General features: G+C 29.9%; 2 protein-coding genes across 5 annotated transcripts in view; both read right to left on the minus strand.

Annotated features, from left to right (window-relative positions):
• Nucleotides 1-9,052, minus strand: part of LOC124948979 (E3 ubiquitin-protein ligase MIB1) — a 449,838-nt gene extending 440,786 nt beyond the window's left edge. For 2 of the 3 annotated variants that reach the window (XM_047493418.1, XM_047493416.1), the window contains exons 1-8: nt 8,834-9,051; nt 8,105-8,452; nt 7,819-8,019; nt 7,590-7,709; nt 7,116-7,445; nt 6,882-7,029; nt 6,539-6,783; nt 6,201-6,398 (exon numbers count right to left, since the gene is read on the minus strand). In XM_047493418.1, coding sequence (XP_047349374.1) covers nt 6,201-6,398; nt 6,539-6,783; nt 6,882-7,029; nt 7,116-7,445; nt 7,590-7,709; nt 7,819-8,019; nt 8,105-8,452; nt 8,834-8,935 — 1,692 coding nt within the window. In that variant the 5' untranslated portion in view covers nt 8,936-9,051. Of the gene's footprint in view, nt 1-6,200; nt 6,399-6,538; nt 6,784-6,881; nt 7,030-7,115; nt 7,446-7,589; nt 7,710-7,818; nt 8,020-8,104; nt 8,453-8,833 lie in introns of all 3 variants that reach the window. The other variant, XM_047493417.1, reaches the window with a different exon arrangement.
• A 144-nt stretch (nt 9,053-9,196) lies between these two features.
• LOC124948978 (E3 ubiquitin-protein ligase listerin) lies at nt 9,197-17,626 on the minus strand. Of its 2 annotated transcripts, none has more exons than XM_047493415.1 (24): nt 17,548-17,626; nt 16,883-17,111; nt 16,436-16,645; nt 16,091-16,357; nt 15,824-15,939; nt 15,352-15,706; nt 15,092-15,279; nt 14,883-15,018; nt 14,109-14,795; nt 13,815-14,025; nt 13,379-13,727; nt 12,778-13,303; nt 12,579-12,694; nt 12,350-12,515; nt 12,042-12,220; nt 11,721-11,904; nt 11,428-11,602; nt 10,989-11,343; nt 10,748-10,894; nt 10,512-10,642; nt 10,237-10,448; nt 9,937-10,128; nt 9,687-9,854; nt 9,197-9,574 (listed from the first exon to the last, which is right to left on the minus strand). In XM_047493415.1, the coding sequence occupies exons 2-24, from the start codon at nt 16,925-16,927 to the stop codon at nt 9,515-9,517; spliced, it is 5,175 nt and encodes a 1,724-aa protein (XP_047349371.1). In that variant the 5' UTR covers nt 16,928-17,111; nt 17,548-17,626; the 3' UTR covers nt 9,197-9,514. The 2 variants fall into 2 exon arrangements, with proteins under 2 accessions (XP_047349371.1, XP_047349370.1); XM_047493414.1 differs by lacking the exon at nt 17,548-17,626 and adding an exon at nt 17,204-17,408.
• Between the last annotated feature and the right edge of the window lie 2,578 nt (nt 17,627-20,204).

Here is a 20,204-nt window from a genome sequence, read left to right on the forward strand (position 1 = left end):
GAGAGAGAGAGAGAGAGAGAGAAAACAAAAAAAAGAAGAAATTTCGAATTCGACGTAAAGCGACAGCGTCAAAATGGCTTTTGTTGTATTTCTAAGATGGACGTAAATCTTAAAGAATGATTTTCATTATCCTTTCTGATTTCTTTTAATTCTTCTTATTTTTTTCGTTTTATTTGAACGTTAAAAAAATACTTTATTCAAAAAATTAATAAATGTATTATGTCTCTCTCTCTCTCTCTCTCTCTCTCTCTCTATATATATATATATATATATATATCTCAAACTGATTAGAATCTTCACTTTAAATTATAAAATTAATAACGCAACATATGTAAGTGCTTATATAAATCTTTTTCAATCTTTTCAACATTTTCTTTCGTATTTTTAGTATTTTTATCCTTAGACTAACTACTATCGAGAATACGCGATATATTGAAAAATAAAAATAAAAAAGAAAAAAAAAAAAAAGAAAAAGAAAAAAGAAAAAGAAAAAAGGCCCAAGAAAGGAGGAAAGAAAAGGAAAAAAAAAAAGAAAAATAGAAGTATCCCACAGAGAGATCTCTCTTCGTAGAATCTCGTTGTCTTAAAAATCGAAGTTTTCGTTCAGGGAATACATAAAGAACGAGAAAGAAATGATAGGAAGAAAACTGAAACATCCGTAAGAGAAACAAAGAGCATTCAAAAAGTTTCCTATCGGGAGAAGTCATTCGGTTTTTCGTTTTCAATGCGAGAAAGAAAAAAAAAGAAAAACAGAAAGGAGAAAGAGAAATAGAAAAAGAAAATGAGAGAGAGAGAGAGAGAGAGAGAGAAAGAGAGAGAAAGAGAAGTAGAGCCAACAACATGGTGCCGAGGAGCTCACGTACCAAACGGTATTTCGATTAGCCTGATCTTTCTGCAAGAAAAAAAAAAAAAAAAAAGAAAAAAGAAAAACAAGTGCAACGAGACGATCTAAGAAGATGGTAAGAATTCTTCTTTGAATCAGCAGTAGCATCCAGCAGCCGTGCAGCCGTGCAGCATTCTTCTTGCTATCTACGTTGGAGCGAGCCCATTCGCTTTCTCTCTCTCTCTCTCTCTCTCTCTCTCTCTCTCTCTCTCTCTATCTCTCTTTCTCTCTGTCTTTCTCTGTCTCTTTCTTTCTCGCATGGATCTCCTCACTAGGAATTTTGTGCACGTGTACGAAGGAAGCAAGAGGAAGAGAATAAAAAAAAGTGAAAGAGGAAAAGGAAAGGGAAAGAAGAAAAAGAGTCTTTTTCGTTGGACCGCACGTGATCACGAAAATTGTCTTCTCTTTTCCTCTTGGAAAGAGAAAGAGAGAGAGAGAGAGAGAGAGAGAGAGCGAGGGAGAGAGAAAAAGAGAGAAACATTCACACGCACACCCAGACAACGGAGGACAAAATGGAGAGCTTATCGTGGTTATTCTCTCGTGTATATCCTCGCGTGTATCCTCATGTACCTTACCAGCGTCAAAAATTAGTTCTTGGCTTTGACATGAATAACAAGAATTACGTTCAAAGATATCGAACGACAATGTAATCGAACGAACAGAACGAATTATCCCGATAGGGGATGAATTTTTATTATTCGTGAAATAAATATAAATATATATACTATAAAACTCTATTTCTTTTATCTCTCTCTTGTTCATTCATTCAAACATTCTCTCTCTCTTTCTCTCTTTCTCTCTCTCTCTCTCTCTCTCTCTCTCTCTCTCTCTCTCTCTCTCTCTCTCTGGTTCTCTTTAATCACTGAAGCGAACAAAATCATCGCGGCGTTATCGAGAAAGAAAAAGAAGAGGAAATATGTAAAAAAAAGAAAAAAAAAAAAACATAAAAAAATAAAAAAAAAGAAAAAATTCAAAAATAAACAAGAATGAAAACAAAGACAAAAGCAACAAAAAAAAAAAAAATGAAAGAAATAAGGCTCATCTCTATAGAATATGCCAAGCACGTAAGGGTTGTTTATCACGGAAAACGTTTGTCGGATTGTCTTCGGCTTCGAATTGTTTCGAAGGAAAATAGGGGAGAGATGTTGGAATCGTTATGTGTCGGTTCTCTCGCGAAGTATACAATCCATCCCCTTCCACCACCAATACTCTCTATCTCTATCTCTATCTTTATCTCTATCTCTATCCCTATCTCTATCTCTATATCTCTATATCTCTTCCTCTATATATTTCTCTTTCTCTTTCTCTTTCTCTTTCTCTTTGGCCCGAGTCGAAGTTCCAGCTTGATTATGCGCAATGCGTATTCTCAAACACAAACCCGCGACACTCGTAAACGCAGCTGGAATTTGGAGCTTCCTCGAGCGCTCAGATAACCAAATTAATTAAGTCTCCTGCAAATGAGGAGATACCCGCCTAACGAAGGTGAATTAACGCTAATTCGCGTTCGTGTACCTGCCTGCCTCCCTTCCCTCCCACTCTGCTTTCCTGCCTGCCACTGCTTTCCTCTGCCTGGTAGACTTCCTGCGTGCGGCCAAACACGTTCGGTTTCATCTCTCTCTGCCTTTCTGTCTCTCTCTCTCTCTCTCTCTCTCTCTCTCTCTCTCTCTCTCTCTCTCTCTCTCTCTCTTCCTTCTGAGCTTTCCATTCTCTCTCTTCATAAGAAAGAAGAGTAGAGCAAACTACAAGCACGTACGATTATCTGTTCATAATAAACGTATGTACTTATATTTGTATATATATATATATGTGTGTGTGTGTGTGTGTGTGTGTGTGTGTGTGTGTGTGTGTATAACATTTCAAATTTTTATTTTTTACTGATAATATATATGTTGGTAAAGTTTTACGGAAAAAAACTGGGACATCCTGTATATATATATATATATATATATATATATATATATATATATATATATGTATGTATGTACATACATGTGTGTATATATCTTTTTTTGGACATCATGTTTTTATTAATATAACGAGAAAATTTGCGAGGAAACGAAACAAAGCAAGCCGGGAAATGTTATTTCACGTCGCTTTCCTTTTTCTTTTTTCTCTTTCTTTTTTTTTATACTTTTGTCTTTTTTTACTAACTTGTACTCGCAAGTACTCGGAAAATAAGCTTGCAAGCTTGCCGCATGATAAAGAAAATTAGAGATGGAGCGAAAGATGAAAAAAAGGAACGAGTTTCTTTTTTCTTTTTCTTTTTTTTTTTTTGTTTTCATCTATCCAAGAATAATTTGTTCTATTTGTCACTTTTTACATTTCATCAGGACTTTGATTAGAACGCGAGCGTCTAAAAATAATATACATATATATTCATTATTGGATAAAGCGTATGAAATTTTTCTAACAATTTTTTTTAACTTTTTTTATTTTTATTTTCTTTTTTTTTTGTTTTCTTTTTTTGTTTTTTTTTTTTGTTTTTTTTTTTCTTTTTTCTTTTTTCTCTAGACTAGACTTCATCACCACGCAACGCTTACTTATTTATGTATTTAAATAAAACATTCAATTGAATTGAATTGGATTGAAAGAATAGAATTGAAATAAAATTAAATCAATAAAAGAAAAGGAAGAAGGAAAAATAACTCGACGACGCGAAGAAATTTCTAATATGAGATATTCGAAAATTAGTTTTAAACATGGATCGTACGAAAATAAGTGTATAAAAAGAAAAATAGATAGATAGATAGATAGAAAGATAGAAAGAAAAAAAGAAAGAAAGAAAGAAAGAAAGAAAGAAAGAGAGAAAGAATGTACGAAGCTTTTAAACTTGGTATATCGAAGTTTACGTGGTAAAATATGCGTCGATATATCCTGATTGGAATCTCTAGCTCTTTCTCCCACGGAAATTTCGCCACAGAGAATCGCACCTTTTCCCCTTCTGTGTTTCGTTTTACCAACCTAAACTACCCCCTTTTCCCTCCTCCCCCCGTACCTCATCCCTATCCCCCTATCTTACTTCGCGCAAATTTATTTTTCTCCTTGCCGATTTAGACGCTACGATCCTATTTTCCCTTCGATTTTACGAAAAAGCAATTTTCGAGAAAGCTTGTTTTCCTTCATTATTCTTTATAAATATATATATATATATATATATATATATTTTTTTATATATTAATATATATATATATATCATAATATTTTGAAACTATTTACAGAGCATCTAAACTCAATAAATATTTCTAACGATTTTGAAAAGAAACTATTTACAAGAATGTTTCCTTTAATATTCTTTACAAACAAGTAAATAAATAAATAAATAAACAAACAAACAAATAATTATATATACACACACGTACATCGTATTTCTCTTTATCATAATATCGAAACCAATTATGGAGCATTATTAAAACGACGATTTTTCTAATTCAAGATAGAAAAAACAATATGTAAGAAAGACAATTTCGAATTTTTTGTTCTTCTTTTATTTTTCTTCTATTTTAGTTTTTTTTTTCTTTTTTCTTTTTCCTTTTTCTTAAAACTCCCTCACTAAACTGTTACGAATCCTTCTTTTATGCACCGGAAAAATAATCGTTCGTCGAGAATAATCCATGGGCCATGCACGAAGAAAATCCGATCGAGCAACGTAGCGTCACGAACGCTGCGTGATAGCGCAAAGAAATGACGGGAAGATTGACTCTAGGCAGATTAGGAGGATCCTGATGGATCTACCCGTCCGCGAACGCCGTGAATTTCATACCAGGAAGGAAGAGAAACTATACAGAGGGTGAGTGAGTGAGAAAAAAAAAGAAAGATAGAGAAAGAGAGAGAGAGATATATATATAAAGAGAGCGAAGCGATTGAAACGAGAACAGAAAACGTTAGTTCGCGAGCTTTCACGTTGGTATAAATCATGGAAAAGTGGAATACCAAGAAATAAATCACGTCTAGACGATTCAAGAATAAAATAAACAAGGATGCGTTTCCCCTCCCATACCCCTATAACCTCTACCTCTCTGCCACCTCCTACAACCCTCACCCACACCAAACCCATCCTGCATTTCCAGTTCCTCTATCACGCATTCACGATATCGTGTTATATTTCACGAGATTTTTAGAGGTGAAGATTTCGTGCTAGGATAAAAGCTCAAAAGCGAGCATTCTCTTGGAAAACTACGTGTTATCTTCGACGACCTTTTCGATGAAACTTTGAAACTCTCATGCCAACCTTTCTTCCATATTCCTCGCTTACTCGTTCATCCCCTACTCTTCTCCAAAAAAAAAGAAAAAAAAAAAAAAAGAAGTAGAAGAGGAAGAGAAGGAGAAAGAGAAGGAAAATGTGAAGACGCAAAACTTGCAATACTCCTAACTATAAATCGAACGCAAAATTCTTATATCGATCGTCATTCAAAAGCATCGATATTTTCTCGAGTCACTTCTCTCTCTCTCTCTCTCTCTCTCTCTCTCTCTCTCTCTCTCTCTCTCTCTCTCTCTCTCTCCCTACCTCCCTCCCTCCCTCTCTAACTCTCTCCCTTTCACTCTATTTCTCTAGGCTCAAGGGGGAACCTTTTCTCATGTGATCGCATATTAAACGAACTTGTCACGACAACTTGTCACACCTACTTCGTATATAAATAAGCTCATATATATACATATATATATATATATATATATATATATGTATATGTATATGTATGTATGAATGTATGTATGAATGTATGTATGTATATATATGTACGATCGATAGCTCAAATAACGTTTCGCTCTCGGAACAATCTCGTTCGTATTTCTATGCACAGAGAGTTTATTTATATATCGTTCATAAATATCAAATCGAAACGACAATCGAGTAAATTAATATTTTCCCTTTCCATCCCTATTTCCTCATCCAATAATATAAATCGCTATGGTCCATCTTTCTCTTCCTTTCCTCGCTCTTCTTTTATTTTTTTATTTTTTTTTTTTTCCTTTTATTTTTCTTGTTTCTTTCATTTTTTATTTCTTTTTTACCCTTCCTCCCCTTTCCTTCTTTCTTTCTTTCCTTTCTTTCCTTTTTACAATTTTAATTTCCGTTCTATGCTACGTACACACACATACACACACATATATATATATATATGTATATATATATGTATATATATATGTACGTAAATAAAAATACGACCAGTCAGAGATACGATTATCTATCTATCGATCGTTTGACGAATTCATTTCTATCTCTATTTGAATAATATTCGTTGATGATTGGTTGCTCGACGTACTCATTAATATATGTAAACAAACGGAAAACATTGTATTTACAATCGAGAAAACTTACCTGTAAACTCGGATGACATCCTAACTCAAGCAAAGTTCTAACCACTCCGGCGTGGCCTTTGTTTACCGCGATGTGAAGGGCAGTCTGACGCCTTTTGTTACGAGCATTGAGATCAGCACCAGCACCTGCCAGCAAAGCCATTACTCCTGGTTCGTCACCGAATGCAGCATGATGGACCGCTCTATCACCATCCTTATCCTATTTAATCAAACAGGAAATGTAATATATATCTAATCGAATTTTACTTTCTTTCTTTTTTTTTTTTTTTGTCTTTTCGATCATTAAATATCGTAACAAAATATATATATATATATATATATATATATATATATATATACCTCGATTTCAACATCGGCTTTGTAACGGAGGAGAATTTTAATAACTTCCAAATGACCATTTTGACTCGCAGCTTGCAAAGCTGTATGACCAGAAAATACGCCATTAACGTCGGCCTCGGGTCTCTTTAAACACTCCTCGCATTTGCATGCGTCACCGTTCGCCGCAGTTTTTACAAGCTCTTCGTTAACGTCACCCGAAACATGTGTTTCAAATAGTTTCTTCAATAGTTCTGTTAAAAAACGTTCTGTTAAAAAACAAAAATCATTATTTTTCTCTTTTTTTTTTTTGCAATCTCAGTCAACATTGAGACGCAATTGAATATTATTAAATGGAAGTACGAACCTCCGCTACTGTTTCCAGGAACGCTACCATCGCTACTAGCAACTTTTGTTACCGCTTGTGGGTTATACGTCCACGATGTACTACACACTTCGACCTTCAAATCTCCATCGTGATATATCTGTTGTACTCTTCCTATTTTTCCCAAAGTCTAATAAAAAAGAAAGGAAATACGGAGCATGTTATATTTATCAAATATATTTAATCGATGTAAAAAAAAAAACATTCATCAATTACTGGTGCCATAGCGTCTGCCCATTCTCCATGACCACGTTGTAACAATTTAATCTTTTCCAAATCGTTACAAATTTGTACCAAATCACCAACAGCAAAGGTTTGATTGTCTGAACTGGAACTTGTAACAGGAACGGGTATTTGAACTTTTGTAATTACAGCTGGATTGAAAGTCCACCTGTTGCCACTCGGATATGAAACGACAATATCGTGATCTTCGTCAATACCAACAACGGTACCGGTAGTACCAAGACATTCGAACATTCCATCGGTCCAACCACCATGACCATGTTGCAGTGATTGTACTATTTCTAATTCCAAGTCGACATTAACCTTTGTCAAAAATAAATATCATTTAAAATTCAAAAGAAAAAACAGAAGGAGAAGAATATAAAAGGAATAACAATAATTAAAAATTATTATGCTTTAAAAATTATATATATATATATATATATATATATATATATATATATATACCTGATCTCCAATCTGTAAACCATGTGGTCCAGTCCTACCTGGACCTTGTTCACCTAACAATGGTAAATGATCCCTATAAACTGTTTGTCCTTTTGCATCACTGACAACCTTTAAATCGGCCTAAAGAGTTAAAAAAAAAAAAAAAAACAAAATCAATATGAATAAATAAATATTCATTATAGTATAAAAATTAAAATTCATTATCATAATGTAATGTATAAAAACTAACCATTCCTTCAAATCCAACGCGATACAAATTTTTTGCACCATTATCCCAAATAACGTAAGCCGCTGAACGAGGACTAGCTGATGACCAATCCTGTACTTCATTAACTTTTCCTCTACGTCCATTTCCACCATCTTGATCTTCCCATTGCCAATCAACACCCCTAACAACTCTTGCACCAGGAAATATACCTCTAATGGCTATCTGTAAATTCAAAAAAAAAAAAAAATATTGTATTAATATATTCCATTTATTATATACCCTTTTTATTAATGTTTTTATTACATACTTTTTTAGTTTTACGTCTTGGTTCTAATAAAACACGTTCACTTCCAGGAGTAGCAATGCGATAAAATTTATGCCTTAAATGATGTTTATCTCCGTGATAACAAATAGAGCACAGGTCATAATTTCCACATTCTGCACATTTCCATCGAATACCAAAGATTGGTTGCTGTCTACAAGTGTCACACATAGTTCCTTCGTGCTTGACACCTGTTGGTGCTGAGTCCAATATACGTAAATCAAATGCACCAGAACAACGATAATTTGCTGCAGTACCATTATCCCATACCACAACAACTTCTTCTGGTGATTCAAAATTTCTTACTGTTCCTACATGCCCTTCTCCTCCATCCTATTAAACAATAATACACTGTTAACATAACTTAACCTTGATTTATTACTTACTTAATTCTTTGCTTAATTTATTAATAATATTAAAACAATTTATGAATAATAAAATAAAATATGATTTATATTCATGATTACTCGTATTAAAATAAATTATTAACATAATCAAGCATGTGAAGAAGAGAATTGTTGATTGTTCGATAACCTTAAAAGTTTGTTAAAAATATTTTTAAATTTAAATATAAATTAATGAAAAAAAAATTATCAGGTAAAATAAATAAATAACACAAAGATGTTATACAATACTGGCAACGTTAAATTAATAATGAAAGACTATGAACAATTTGAAAAATATATATTTATAATAAGTAACCTATGTTCCAACCTGTTTACCCCATTTCCATTCGGGTCCACGAATAACTCGAGCGCCGACACCCTCCATCATAAACCGCGATGTACGAGTACCGGTACTCGCACTAGTCTCCATGCCTCGATATTTAAAAAATGTTCACCGATACCGCGAAAATTACCGAAACACGAGACCGCTTTCACGTACGAACACTGAAAAATACCGCCATCTTAAACTAATGTCAAAACATATCGTACCAACTTTCATCCAATAGAGTCATTACTTTGGTCGACGGTAGCGCCATCAATAGCGATAAATCGAAAAATGGGAACTAATCTTTGTTTATATTTCTAACTTAACAATATAAAACAACGAAGAATTTCTAACGCAGATCATAGGTATAAGTTATTAATAATATATTTCATCGGCAACTAGGTTCTTGGCAACTTGAGAGCTATTCAGTTCTAAACTAAAAACTTACATTGTTTTTAGTTTAGAAAATTGGTTTGTATTACAATCAATTATTTTAAATACATCTTAAAAAGACACATAAATTCCATAAGACATAAATTTTCACTACTTCCATATATATATATATACTAACACCATAAATTATATTACATCATCAATTTTTTTTCTTACAAATACTGTATATAATCTTCTTTTATTATATCATCTTATTATGTATTCATAGTCCACTTTACATTTATGATTAAATTAAAATACATTCCGACATATAGGGCATGTAGATTTTTGACTTGTACTGAACCATTTGTACTAGAATAAAAAAATATACATATATACATATATATATATATATATAAATATATATATATAACATAGTACGTAATATAATATTTCAATAATAAATAATATATAAAATTCTTACCAAGCATGGTGTGTGGAATTTCTTCCGACAAGTATGACAAGACAATTTTGGTATTTGATAAGTGCTTATATGAAAGATACTGAAACATATATAACACTCCTCGACACCTGCAAATTTTTTGTCCAAGTTCTTTTTCCATGATATTAATCCATCCCAAATTGATCCATTCTGTATCAAAAACAATTGTATAACAATTAAGTACCATAGACATTTTAATATTTATATACATATATATAATAATAATTCTTACTTGGTGAGTAAGAAATATTGACAGATGCATATGACAATTTCTCCAATTGGCGGTACCTCCTGCATGTTGTCCTGGTTCTACAGTCACCGGACCCAATGGATGATTTGGCGGTAAAACAATACTCAGTTCTAATTCTGTATCATCCATTTGATACAATGCTACTACCTCTCTAGCTGTTGGATGAACTTTTACCTATGATATTAATAACAAAAAAAAAATAAAATAAAAAGAAATGAATACTCTTAGTTTATTAAATAAGTCACATGCGTTTGATATAGTACACATTTTCTATTTTTTTACCTGCATGTTTTCAACATTGACTAGCCTATTATTAAGAAGTTCTTCTTGACATAACATAGGACTAACATAATGCATCGTTATTCTATCCACTGCAGCGCTAACTTTGCTATCAGCAGTACTCCACCACTGTCTCACTAATACAGGTAAATGCCTCAAAGTATTTGTATATAACCAACACACTATATGATCCAATCTCCATTCAGTCCAACTTTCTAAAAATAAATTATCCGATTAAAACAATAATATAATTAACAATAAGTTATAGATAGACATACCTCCAAAATTCAAAGATGGTACTGTAGAAAACATTTCTACTAATTTGGCTGCTTTATTTTTGTTATCCTGTAGCACTTCCACTGGCATTAATCGAAATATATTATTCAATAAGGATGGAAAGAGATCTTTCCTGAAGGCATTAAAAAAACATATTTTTAATTAAACTTTTTTCTTACATGGATTTTTATAATCCACATGTAAACGTTATTGATTCAATTTTAAAAATAAAACTTACTTTAATATTTCAGCATATTGATATCGTAAATCACCATGCGTATTTGCACACATATCCAAAACAATTGACCAAAGCAATAAGTAACCCAAAGTATATGTGTAAGAGTCTGTATAAGGTTGTATTGTACAACTAATAGTGTCACATAATCTGAATGGGAATAAAATAAATTCAAAACAATAAATAATTGTATTGTAAATAAATAATAAAAATATATTTATATAATGCTTTTTTTAATACGAACTTGAAATCTATAAGCATCGTGTTCACTATATACTGTATATTCAAAAGAGCTTCTTCAAAATTTCTAATACTTAAAACAAGTGGATGAAAGCATTCTGTTTCCATGGATGTTTTATCTTGTTCTACAAGCTCAGATATAACATGTTTTAAACAATGATATACACCCAATTGAATAGATGGCGCTGGAGACTGAAGAAGTTTCAAACATAATTTTATTGTTTCATCTAAATTATTACTGTCAGTAGGCACGTTCTCACTTTTGAAAAGCACTTTAGCATAAAGTAGACTTATCGTTTTGCCTAAATAATCTAAAGCAATAATTGGCTTTAAAATTCCCATTTTTTCAATGCATGACTCTGAAAATATTTGATTAAATTTTAATTGTAAAAAATATTAATATCATGAATTTTACATCATTTCGTAAGAAAAAAAAAATTTACCAGCATGGAGCTTCCAAGTTTGTAGAATACCTCTGTGTATGTCATTAGCAAAGACAGCTTTCCATTCATCTAAAATAGCAGGTGGTAATTCATTCAATGGTTCTACATTGTGTTTATGCATCAAACTTTGAAATTCATAAAAAAGCTGACTAACAGCTACTGTTAATGCTGTCACCTGTATAAATAGATATATGTATTTATGCGTATGTGTGTTTATTACTACGTATTTTAATATTATAATATTGAAAAGAGTATGTACTAGATACTCTTTTTTTTTTTTTTTCTTTACTTACCTTAAGATCATTGAAGTTATCTTTAGATTTATTTACAGAAACTTGCCAGGATGCTAAAGATATCAGAATAAAATCCCAATTTTTACAGGATAAATTTGTAGGTATTCTTATAATAAGTTCGGTAAGAAATCTTATAATTTCTAAAATTAAAGCTACATTTTCCCACGATTCATCGCTAATATTGCTATAAAAAAAAAAGAAAAAGAAAAAATAGAAGTCATTATTTAAAAGTGCTTGAAATAGAATTTTTACAAAAGTATAATTATTATAAACTCGAATAAATAACAATTATAATATGAAATATAAATTGAATATACAAACCAATCAAAAAGTAAGAAGTTAGAATTTTGCTGTTGGTTTGATACAATCCTTTCTAAAATATTGACATGTATTGAAGTATTTACTTGAGTTGAAAGTATATTTCTTCCTACAATTAATGCACTTAAAAGATCATCTGTTGATACTTGAATATTTTCTGGATCTAAGTATTGAGATATAATCTGAAATACAGTATTAAACAAAAAAAAAAAAAAAAAAAGAAAGAGAAAAATAAAAAAAAATTAAAAAATATAATATTAACTTAGTATGTATGAGAAATATATATTTAAGAAAATCAAAAAAGTTTATACCTGCACTGCTTGTAAATATGCTTCTTTGTCGCATGCATCACTTTCAGGAAGAATGCTATTGCTTTTACATATTTTACAATATTCTGCAAGATCTTCTTTTGCACATAATTCCGTAAAATAGACATTTATAATGTAAGGTAAAATACTTCCATATTCAGACTTATATCTAAAAGAAGAACATATTATTTATAACTTGAAAAAAAAAAAAAAAAAAAAAAAAAATACCTACTTTTGAATATAATGAAGAATTTCCTCGTGTTCCTTTTTAGTTATATGTTTCTGCAAATTTTTCAAATTATTTTTTATAGAGGTCAGAAGTTTCTCCACATTTTTGTAACATTTGGCCTATAAAAAAAAAATATTAATTGTTTAAATGTTAAAAAATTACATGTTACAATTGTATGACATATAATATAGAATGTACTTACAGATTTATAGTAATTCACATAAATATGTCCCAAAGTAACAGAATGTATAATATTTACTAATATCTCTGTAAATCCTGGTATCAAAATCTGATTTTCAATATCATTTTCATCAACATTTTCATCCACATTTTCATCAACATTTTCATCCACATTTTCTTGCTCGTATCTTAAATAAAGATTACTTAATAATTTTGTTACAAATAAAGCCCACATAAGGCAATTTTCTGTATTATCTATTAAAACATTATCAGTTAAATTAATGATTGCAGTATGGTGGTATGCACGTATCTTCTGTTGAGGTTTTGATACATATAAATGTCCAGTTATTACTTCTGCATAAATTACAATTTCAGTAACTTCAGCCATCCATGTACTTATATTTGATTCTGTTAAAAATGTCGAAAGAACTTCTTTTGCATATTCCATTTTCATATCATCAGTATTTACATATAGTTCATTATTAATTATTACTTCAAGAAAATCAGTTGCTATGTCTACTAGCAAATCTTTTACATCAGCTTCATATCTGTAAAATATAAAATGATATGAATAAAATAAATGAAAAAAAAACCTATCGTCCGTTTAAAATATATAAACTCACGTATTGCATATTTCATTCCAAGTAATAGCTGCAATTTGCTTAGTGAACGAAGTAAACTCAGAATGTGCAAGTCTTTGTCTACACTCAGAAAGACCTTTTTTCCAAACATTTTGCATGTCATTGATAGAAATGGAATCATAATTGTTCGAATAATCTTGCATACACAAAACAAAAAGTGCTTTTAATAATTGTACGGCACCAGATATTGGTTTCTTATAAGTCCATACAAGTGGTACAAGTTGTAAAATTAATTTTGCAAGTTCTACCAAGGAGGCTTCATTTTTCTGATTTATTGAGTCACATAGGATTGTAATAATTTGATTAGCTTTATCTTCGTTTATTAATGGATCTAAAAACAGATAAATATTATATAAGCAATATATCAAAACAAAATATAAATAAAAATACATAGACAGATATTAAAAATATTACATACCACCATCCTCAGATAAATCAAAAGCCAATAGAATCAATTTCTTATTTCTTTCTAAATTGGTATAAGTACCAGAAACCACTTCTTTAACTACATCTATAAGTAAACTAGTTACTTTAGATTGTGAACACCATTTTTTGATTACAGCATCATTTCTATTATTTTTGGATAAACCACATTCGATGATACTTCTAACTATAGTGACATTCTCAAACTAAAAATCGAAATAATATACATATATAGATATATATATATATTATCTGTACAGGAATAAAATATAAAATATAATGATCTTACCTCTGTTAATGAATTTAAAACTTTATCTTTATCCGTATCATCCATATACTTTACAAGTTTGAAAATTAATTCTGCTACATGTTTTTCTTTATTTGTTGCCTGTGTTAACCAGTTTTGCAAAGTTTCACTATAAAACTGGAAGAAACTTATGTCCGGATTTAATGATTTTGTAAGAGCAATGAAAAGCTCTTGACACTCAAAATGTGTGATAATTTCATTAAGATATTTGATATATTCTATGAAATGATGTGTATTAATTTTATTAAAACACGTGACACAAAAATCATTAACAAAATTAAAAAGTTCAGCTTGAAAAACTGTGTCCACTTCTACCTCTACCTTTTGTATTTGACATTTAGGTTCAGTGATTTGATCAGTTTCAACAAAGTTTACTTTTAAATTTTTTCGTCTTCTATTTGGGATATCCCTTAAATTAAGTAAAAATTCTATTTGACAACTACTTATATTTTCAATAGATTCTAAATTAGAAGTTTGTATCATATTTATGAGTTTTTCATATAATTGTTTAAGTTCCGTCCAAAATATACGTAATAAAACAGGATACGATTTATATTCTTCATTGTATCGATTTTTACTCCAATATATCAATAGCTGACTAACTTCACAGAATAAAATCTCTTCTATTATTATACTTTTTGTTAAACACATTTCTATTAGAGGAATTAGCTGGAATATTTAATAGATCATTTTACATTATTATTTATATAATAAATGAAATAACATTTTTTATTTATTTTAAGTACTGTTACATACCTGTTCTTTCAAAAGTTTCTCACATAAAGTAACATCATTGGCATTCAATAATATTGCATATCGTAAACACTCAACAAAGGAAACTGTTACTGCAAACATTTCAGAACGACTAAATTGAACTCTCTTAGCTGAGAATCTGAAAAACTTTTATATTATAAAAACTGTTATACAATTAAACGGACAAAGTTTAAATAAAATTGAAAGTATACCCTTGGCGCATGTTCTCAAAGAAATTCGTATATAATTTTGTATTATCGATATTTAATTTTGGAAATTGACTGAGAAAAGGTAATAAATTAGGATAAACGACACTTGCACAACACTGTCCACCACTACGTAAAATTTTCCATAATTTCGGCAACACAAGCTGCTCAATACTAACTACTGTATACCAGTCCTGTAAAAAAAAATTTAATATTTTATCAATATTTTATCCAATTTAATAGAAATTACGATCTAAATTTCTTACTTGTACTTTATTAATAGCAACAAGCATACACTCCCAGATTGCTGATGAAAGTGCAGGTTCCATTTCATCAAGACTATTCATAATAACTGTTATTGTTCTTTTCTTTTCATTTTGTATTAAATCATCTGCATTTTCTAATATCGACGTTAATACAGTAAAAAATGCTGTTGTTATAGGAAAGGCACTATGCTTGGCCAATTTCCAAAATTTACTATTACTTATAATTTTCTCATGAATTTCAATAGCCTGCTTTACTTCTTGAAAAGGTACCTTTTTAAAATAATAACTGTAACCATGTAAACTTGCCACCAATACTCTTTGATATTTTGTTTCCATTTCTTCTGGACTTAAAGATCTTTAAGAAAAAAAAAAAAAAAAAGAAAAAGAAAAAAAAAGTATAATAAAAATATAAAGAGAACATACATAAATACAATTACACATTATATATATTTAAATAAATAATGAAACATACTTATGTATAGACAACGATTGCGGCGTTTGGATTATAATATTATTAAAAATATATAATAATATTTCATCTTGACAATGGATTATTACGTCGACTATTCTCTTTTGTGGGAAGATCACCTAAGCATGCAAAAAAAAAAAAAAACAAAAAAAAGAAAGAAAGAACTATTAAATAATTGACAAAGAATTTTTTTGTATCATTTCAAAATGCTGTGATGGAAAAAATTAAAGTCTAAATAGAAAAAAAAAAAAAAAAAAATCTATTACTCACATTAAATGAATTTGTTGCAGCCGATGCAGCAGGTGGATAAGTATCATACTGAGAAGTAAACCAAGAACCAGCGATTTGCTTTAAATACGTAATAATACCTTCACTAACTCGTTTTACTACAGCAAGATGAGCTAATTGTGCAGCTTCTCTTACTTTATGTTCAATATCAATAGCTAAAATATTATATAATCTAGGCCAAAAGGGTAACATTTCTTCAACTGCTGTTAATTTTTCCGTTCGACACATAATAGCAAATTCTTGTAAAGCCTAAAAAAATATATTCATATATTAAATAGGCATAACATGATTACCACTTGACAAGATTGGAAAATATTAACTTTTTACCTTGTACCTGGTTGTTGCATCCTTCTTATTCATTTTTTTCAAAACTATTTGAAAATTAGAATTTATATTATGCATTTTAATGTCATTTACATTGCAAAGAGTTAATCCAGGAAGTATAGGGACATAGCCACCGTCTTTCACAGCAGAAAATCCAACAAAATTGGGCATTGCAGTTCCCAGAAGCTCTGCGCTTCTACTACTATTTGATGGCTAAAAAATGAAAATATTTTGGAGATATTTGGAATAAAGAAAAAAAAAAAAAAGAAGTTACAAACTGTATCATTAATTCTTTTTTTTTTTTTTTTTTACTTTATCAAAAAGTACTTAAATCTTTTTTAATAGATTACAAAATCTCTGTCTAATACATTAAAGATACATATTGTCTATAGTACTTGAGGTTAGGAAAAAAGAAAAAAATATTAATTCTACATTAAAATTAATACATACCCTTGCATTATTTTTACTTCGCTGTGCTTGCTTGTTTTTACCCATGCTAATTTAGTTGACAATATAACAAAAAATTTTTATAAAGCAATACCACGCAATTTTTTTGTCCTTATCTTCTCAATCCACAACTACTATTCTCGTAAGAGCATACACAGATAAATAATTGCTTCCGAAATATAGCACATCAATATTATTGCCAATCTCTCACTCTGATGTTATTTTACAAGTTCTGTAAAAATATCACCTTAGTTAAATGGATATAGTTAAAGCTAGGTATTTGGATATAAATATATATGTATATATATATATATATGATCTCACATTTATTATGTCCCATGCATAGTTGCATTTATTAAAGCTATTCACTATCCCTGATTTTATAATGATTTTACGCCATCAATGAGAATGGAAGTAATTCTTTATGGATTTTGATGGACAAGATTTAATTTTAAAAACAAAGATCTAATCTAGGAAACTACTTTATTAAATTTTTGAAAAAGTTTTATTTTATTTGAAAAAAATTATGTTAAAAAATGATCTTTTTCAATGATGGTTTATGCACAAATAAATAACTTTTACAACAATTTGAAAAAAGATATATCCTAGACAAATCCGTTGTCTTTAAAATGACATACTGTAGCATAGAAATTGATTAAGAATTATACCTGTTCTCATTGTTGACGTAAATCTTATTTTCGACATTTTCACGTAGAAAAAGTTTTGCACTGTGGCGCCCCTCCAAATTCGTGGCGAAAAAGAAGAAGCTCGTATCCCCACTACTGATTTTCGTATCAGCGATTAAATGATGTATACTCATTCCGTAACGAGCGATGAAGTAACGATCATCTAATTGTTTGTTTACGTAAATAACTGATCGTTAGATTTTCTAAATTATTTCAAACGAAAAGAAAAAGATTTCATAATGATCGTAAGGAGAATCTATGATAACTTACTCAGTCACTCTTTGGACAAATGATTCTTTGAAAAAAAAATAAGGAAATTCATGTCCAATGTCAAAAAGACTATTACACGCGAGAAAATTAAAATAATTTTAATTCAACATTTTAATACTTAAAAATTTTCATCTCGGTATTATTGTCCTTGCATAATCTGTATATATACGTTCTTTAACTTTGACAATTATCCAATTAGTATTCTCTTGTACTCTCTCGAGTATACATCGAGAATCGTTCTTTTTAAACGTAAGAACATAAAAATTAATACTATCGATGATTTTTTAATTATTTAAACAATATATATCGTATGCGGAGTACTCTAAATTAATATTTAAACAATAGTACATTCGTATAAACGTTAAAAAGATCGCAAAACGTGAAAAATTTTAAATAATTTTAATATAAACTTCCAATATTTTACCAAAATATTTCAATCTCAACGTTGATGGCTTTGTGTGATGAAAACATAAACACACTTTCCCTTAACTTTGACGATAACTCAGTTAGTATTCTACAACACTCCTACGTGTGCACATCACACTATCTCTTTATAAAAGCTAAAACTTATAAATTAATACTATCGATAATTTTTCCATTAATTAAACAATCTTTAATGTAAACGGAGACAAAGAAAACTAATATTTAAACAATAGCATATACGCTTATATGTTAGAAAGACTGCAATGAGCGAGGAAATTAAAATAATTTTAAAATAAAATATATTTTTAAATTTTATCTTAGGGTTGTTGGCCTTGTGAAATAAAAATATAAGCAATCATTCGATTAATTTTGAAAATTACTAGATTAGATTTTATTTACACTCCGATCAGAGCAAATTGACTATCACGATTTCTACACGCGGAAACATTAAATTAATAATTTCGATATTTTATAATTAATTAAACAATCCTTAATATACCCAGACTACAATAAAGTAATATTTAGACAATATTGGATTTGATTAAACATTTTATAAAAGTACACGTACGAGATACTTCAAATAATTTTAAAGCAAGATTTCAATTCTTAAAAATTCTATCACGGGTTGTTGCCCTTGTGCAATGTAAACATAAGCAGTTCTTCGATTAACATTGAAAATTACTGAGATAGTTCTCTTTTGCCGTCCAATGTGGACACATCTATAGACTCTCTTTTTAAACTTCAAAAATTAAAAATTAATACTTCGGGTAATTTTATAATTATTTAAACAATCTTCCAAGTACGCGGAATAGAGTAAACTAATATTTAAACAATAATACATTTATTTATACATTAAAAATAAAGAAACGTGCACCGGATTTATAATAATCAAATTATATTCCTGTTAAATTTTCAATTCGGGGTAGTCGGCCTTGTGTAATATAAACATAAACGCGCTTTATGTTAACATTGAAAGCTCCGAGTTAGTTCTCTCTTGCACTTCGACCTGTGCACATCGAGATTCTCATTTTCAAACCGCGAAAACTTAAAAATTAATACATTCGCTAATTTTATAATTATTTAAACAATCTTCCAAGTACGCGGAATAGAGTAAACTAATATTTAAACAATAATACATTTATTTATACATTAAAAATAAAGAAACGTGCACCGGATTTATAATAATTAAATTATATTCCTGTTAAATTTTCAATTCGGGATAGTCGGCCTTGTGTAATATAAACATTAACGCGCTTTATCTTAACTTTGACAGCACCGAGTTAGTTCTCTCTTGCACTTCGACCTGTGTACATCGCGAGTATTTTCTAAGCACCAAAATTTATAAATTAATACTTTCGCTAATTTTACAATTATTTAAACAATATTTCAAGTACGCGGAATATAATAAAGTAATATTTAAACAATAATACATTTATTTAAACATTAAAAATACAGAAACGCGCACTGGACTTCGACAAATTTAATTCTCTTACAGATAAATTTTATATTCGGGGTAGTCGGCCTTGTGTAATATAAACATAAACACGCTTTCTCTTAACTTTGACAGTTCCGAGTTAGTTCTCTCTTGCACTCCGGCGTGTGCACATCGAGATTGTCGTTTTCAAACCGCGTGAACTTAAAAATTAATACTTCTGCGAATTTTTTAATTATTTAAACAATCTCTCAAGTACGCGGGATAGAGTAAACTAATATTTAAATAATAATACATTTATTAACACATTAAAAATACAGAAACGTGCATCGGACATAAAATAATTTTAATATTACATTCTGTTACTTTTAAATTTTAAATTCGGAGTAATCGGCCTTGTGTAATATAAACATAAACAAGCTTTCTCTTAACTTTGACAGTTACGAGTTAGTTCTCTCTTGCACTCCGGCGTGTGCACATCGAGATTGTCATTTTCAAACCGCGAAAACTTAAA

This window comes from Vespa velutina, chromosome 4, assembly GCF_912470025.1.
Source record: "Vespa velutina chromosome 4, iVesVel2.1, whole genome shotgun sequence".
NCBI lineage: Eukaryota > Metazoa > Arthropoda > Insecta > Hymenoptera > Vespidae > Vespa > Vespa velutina.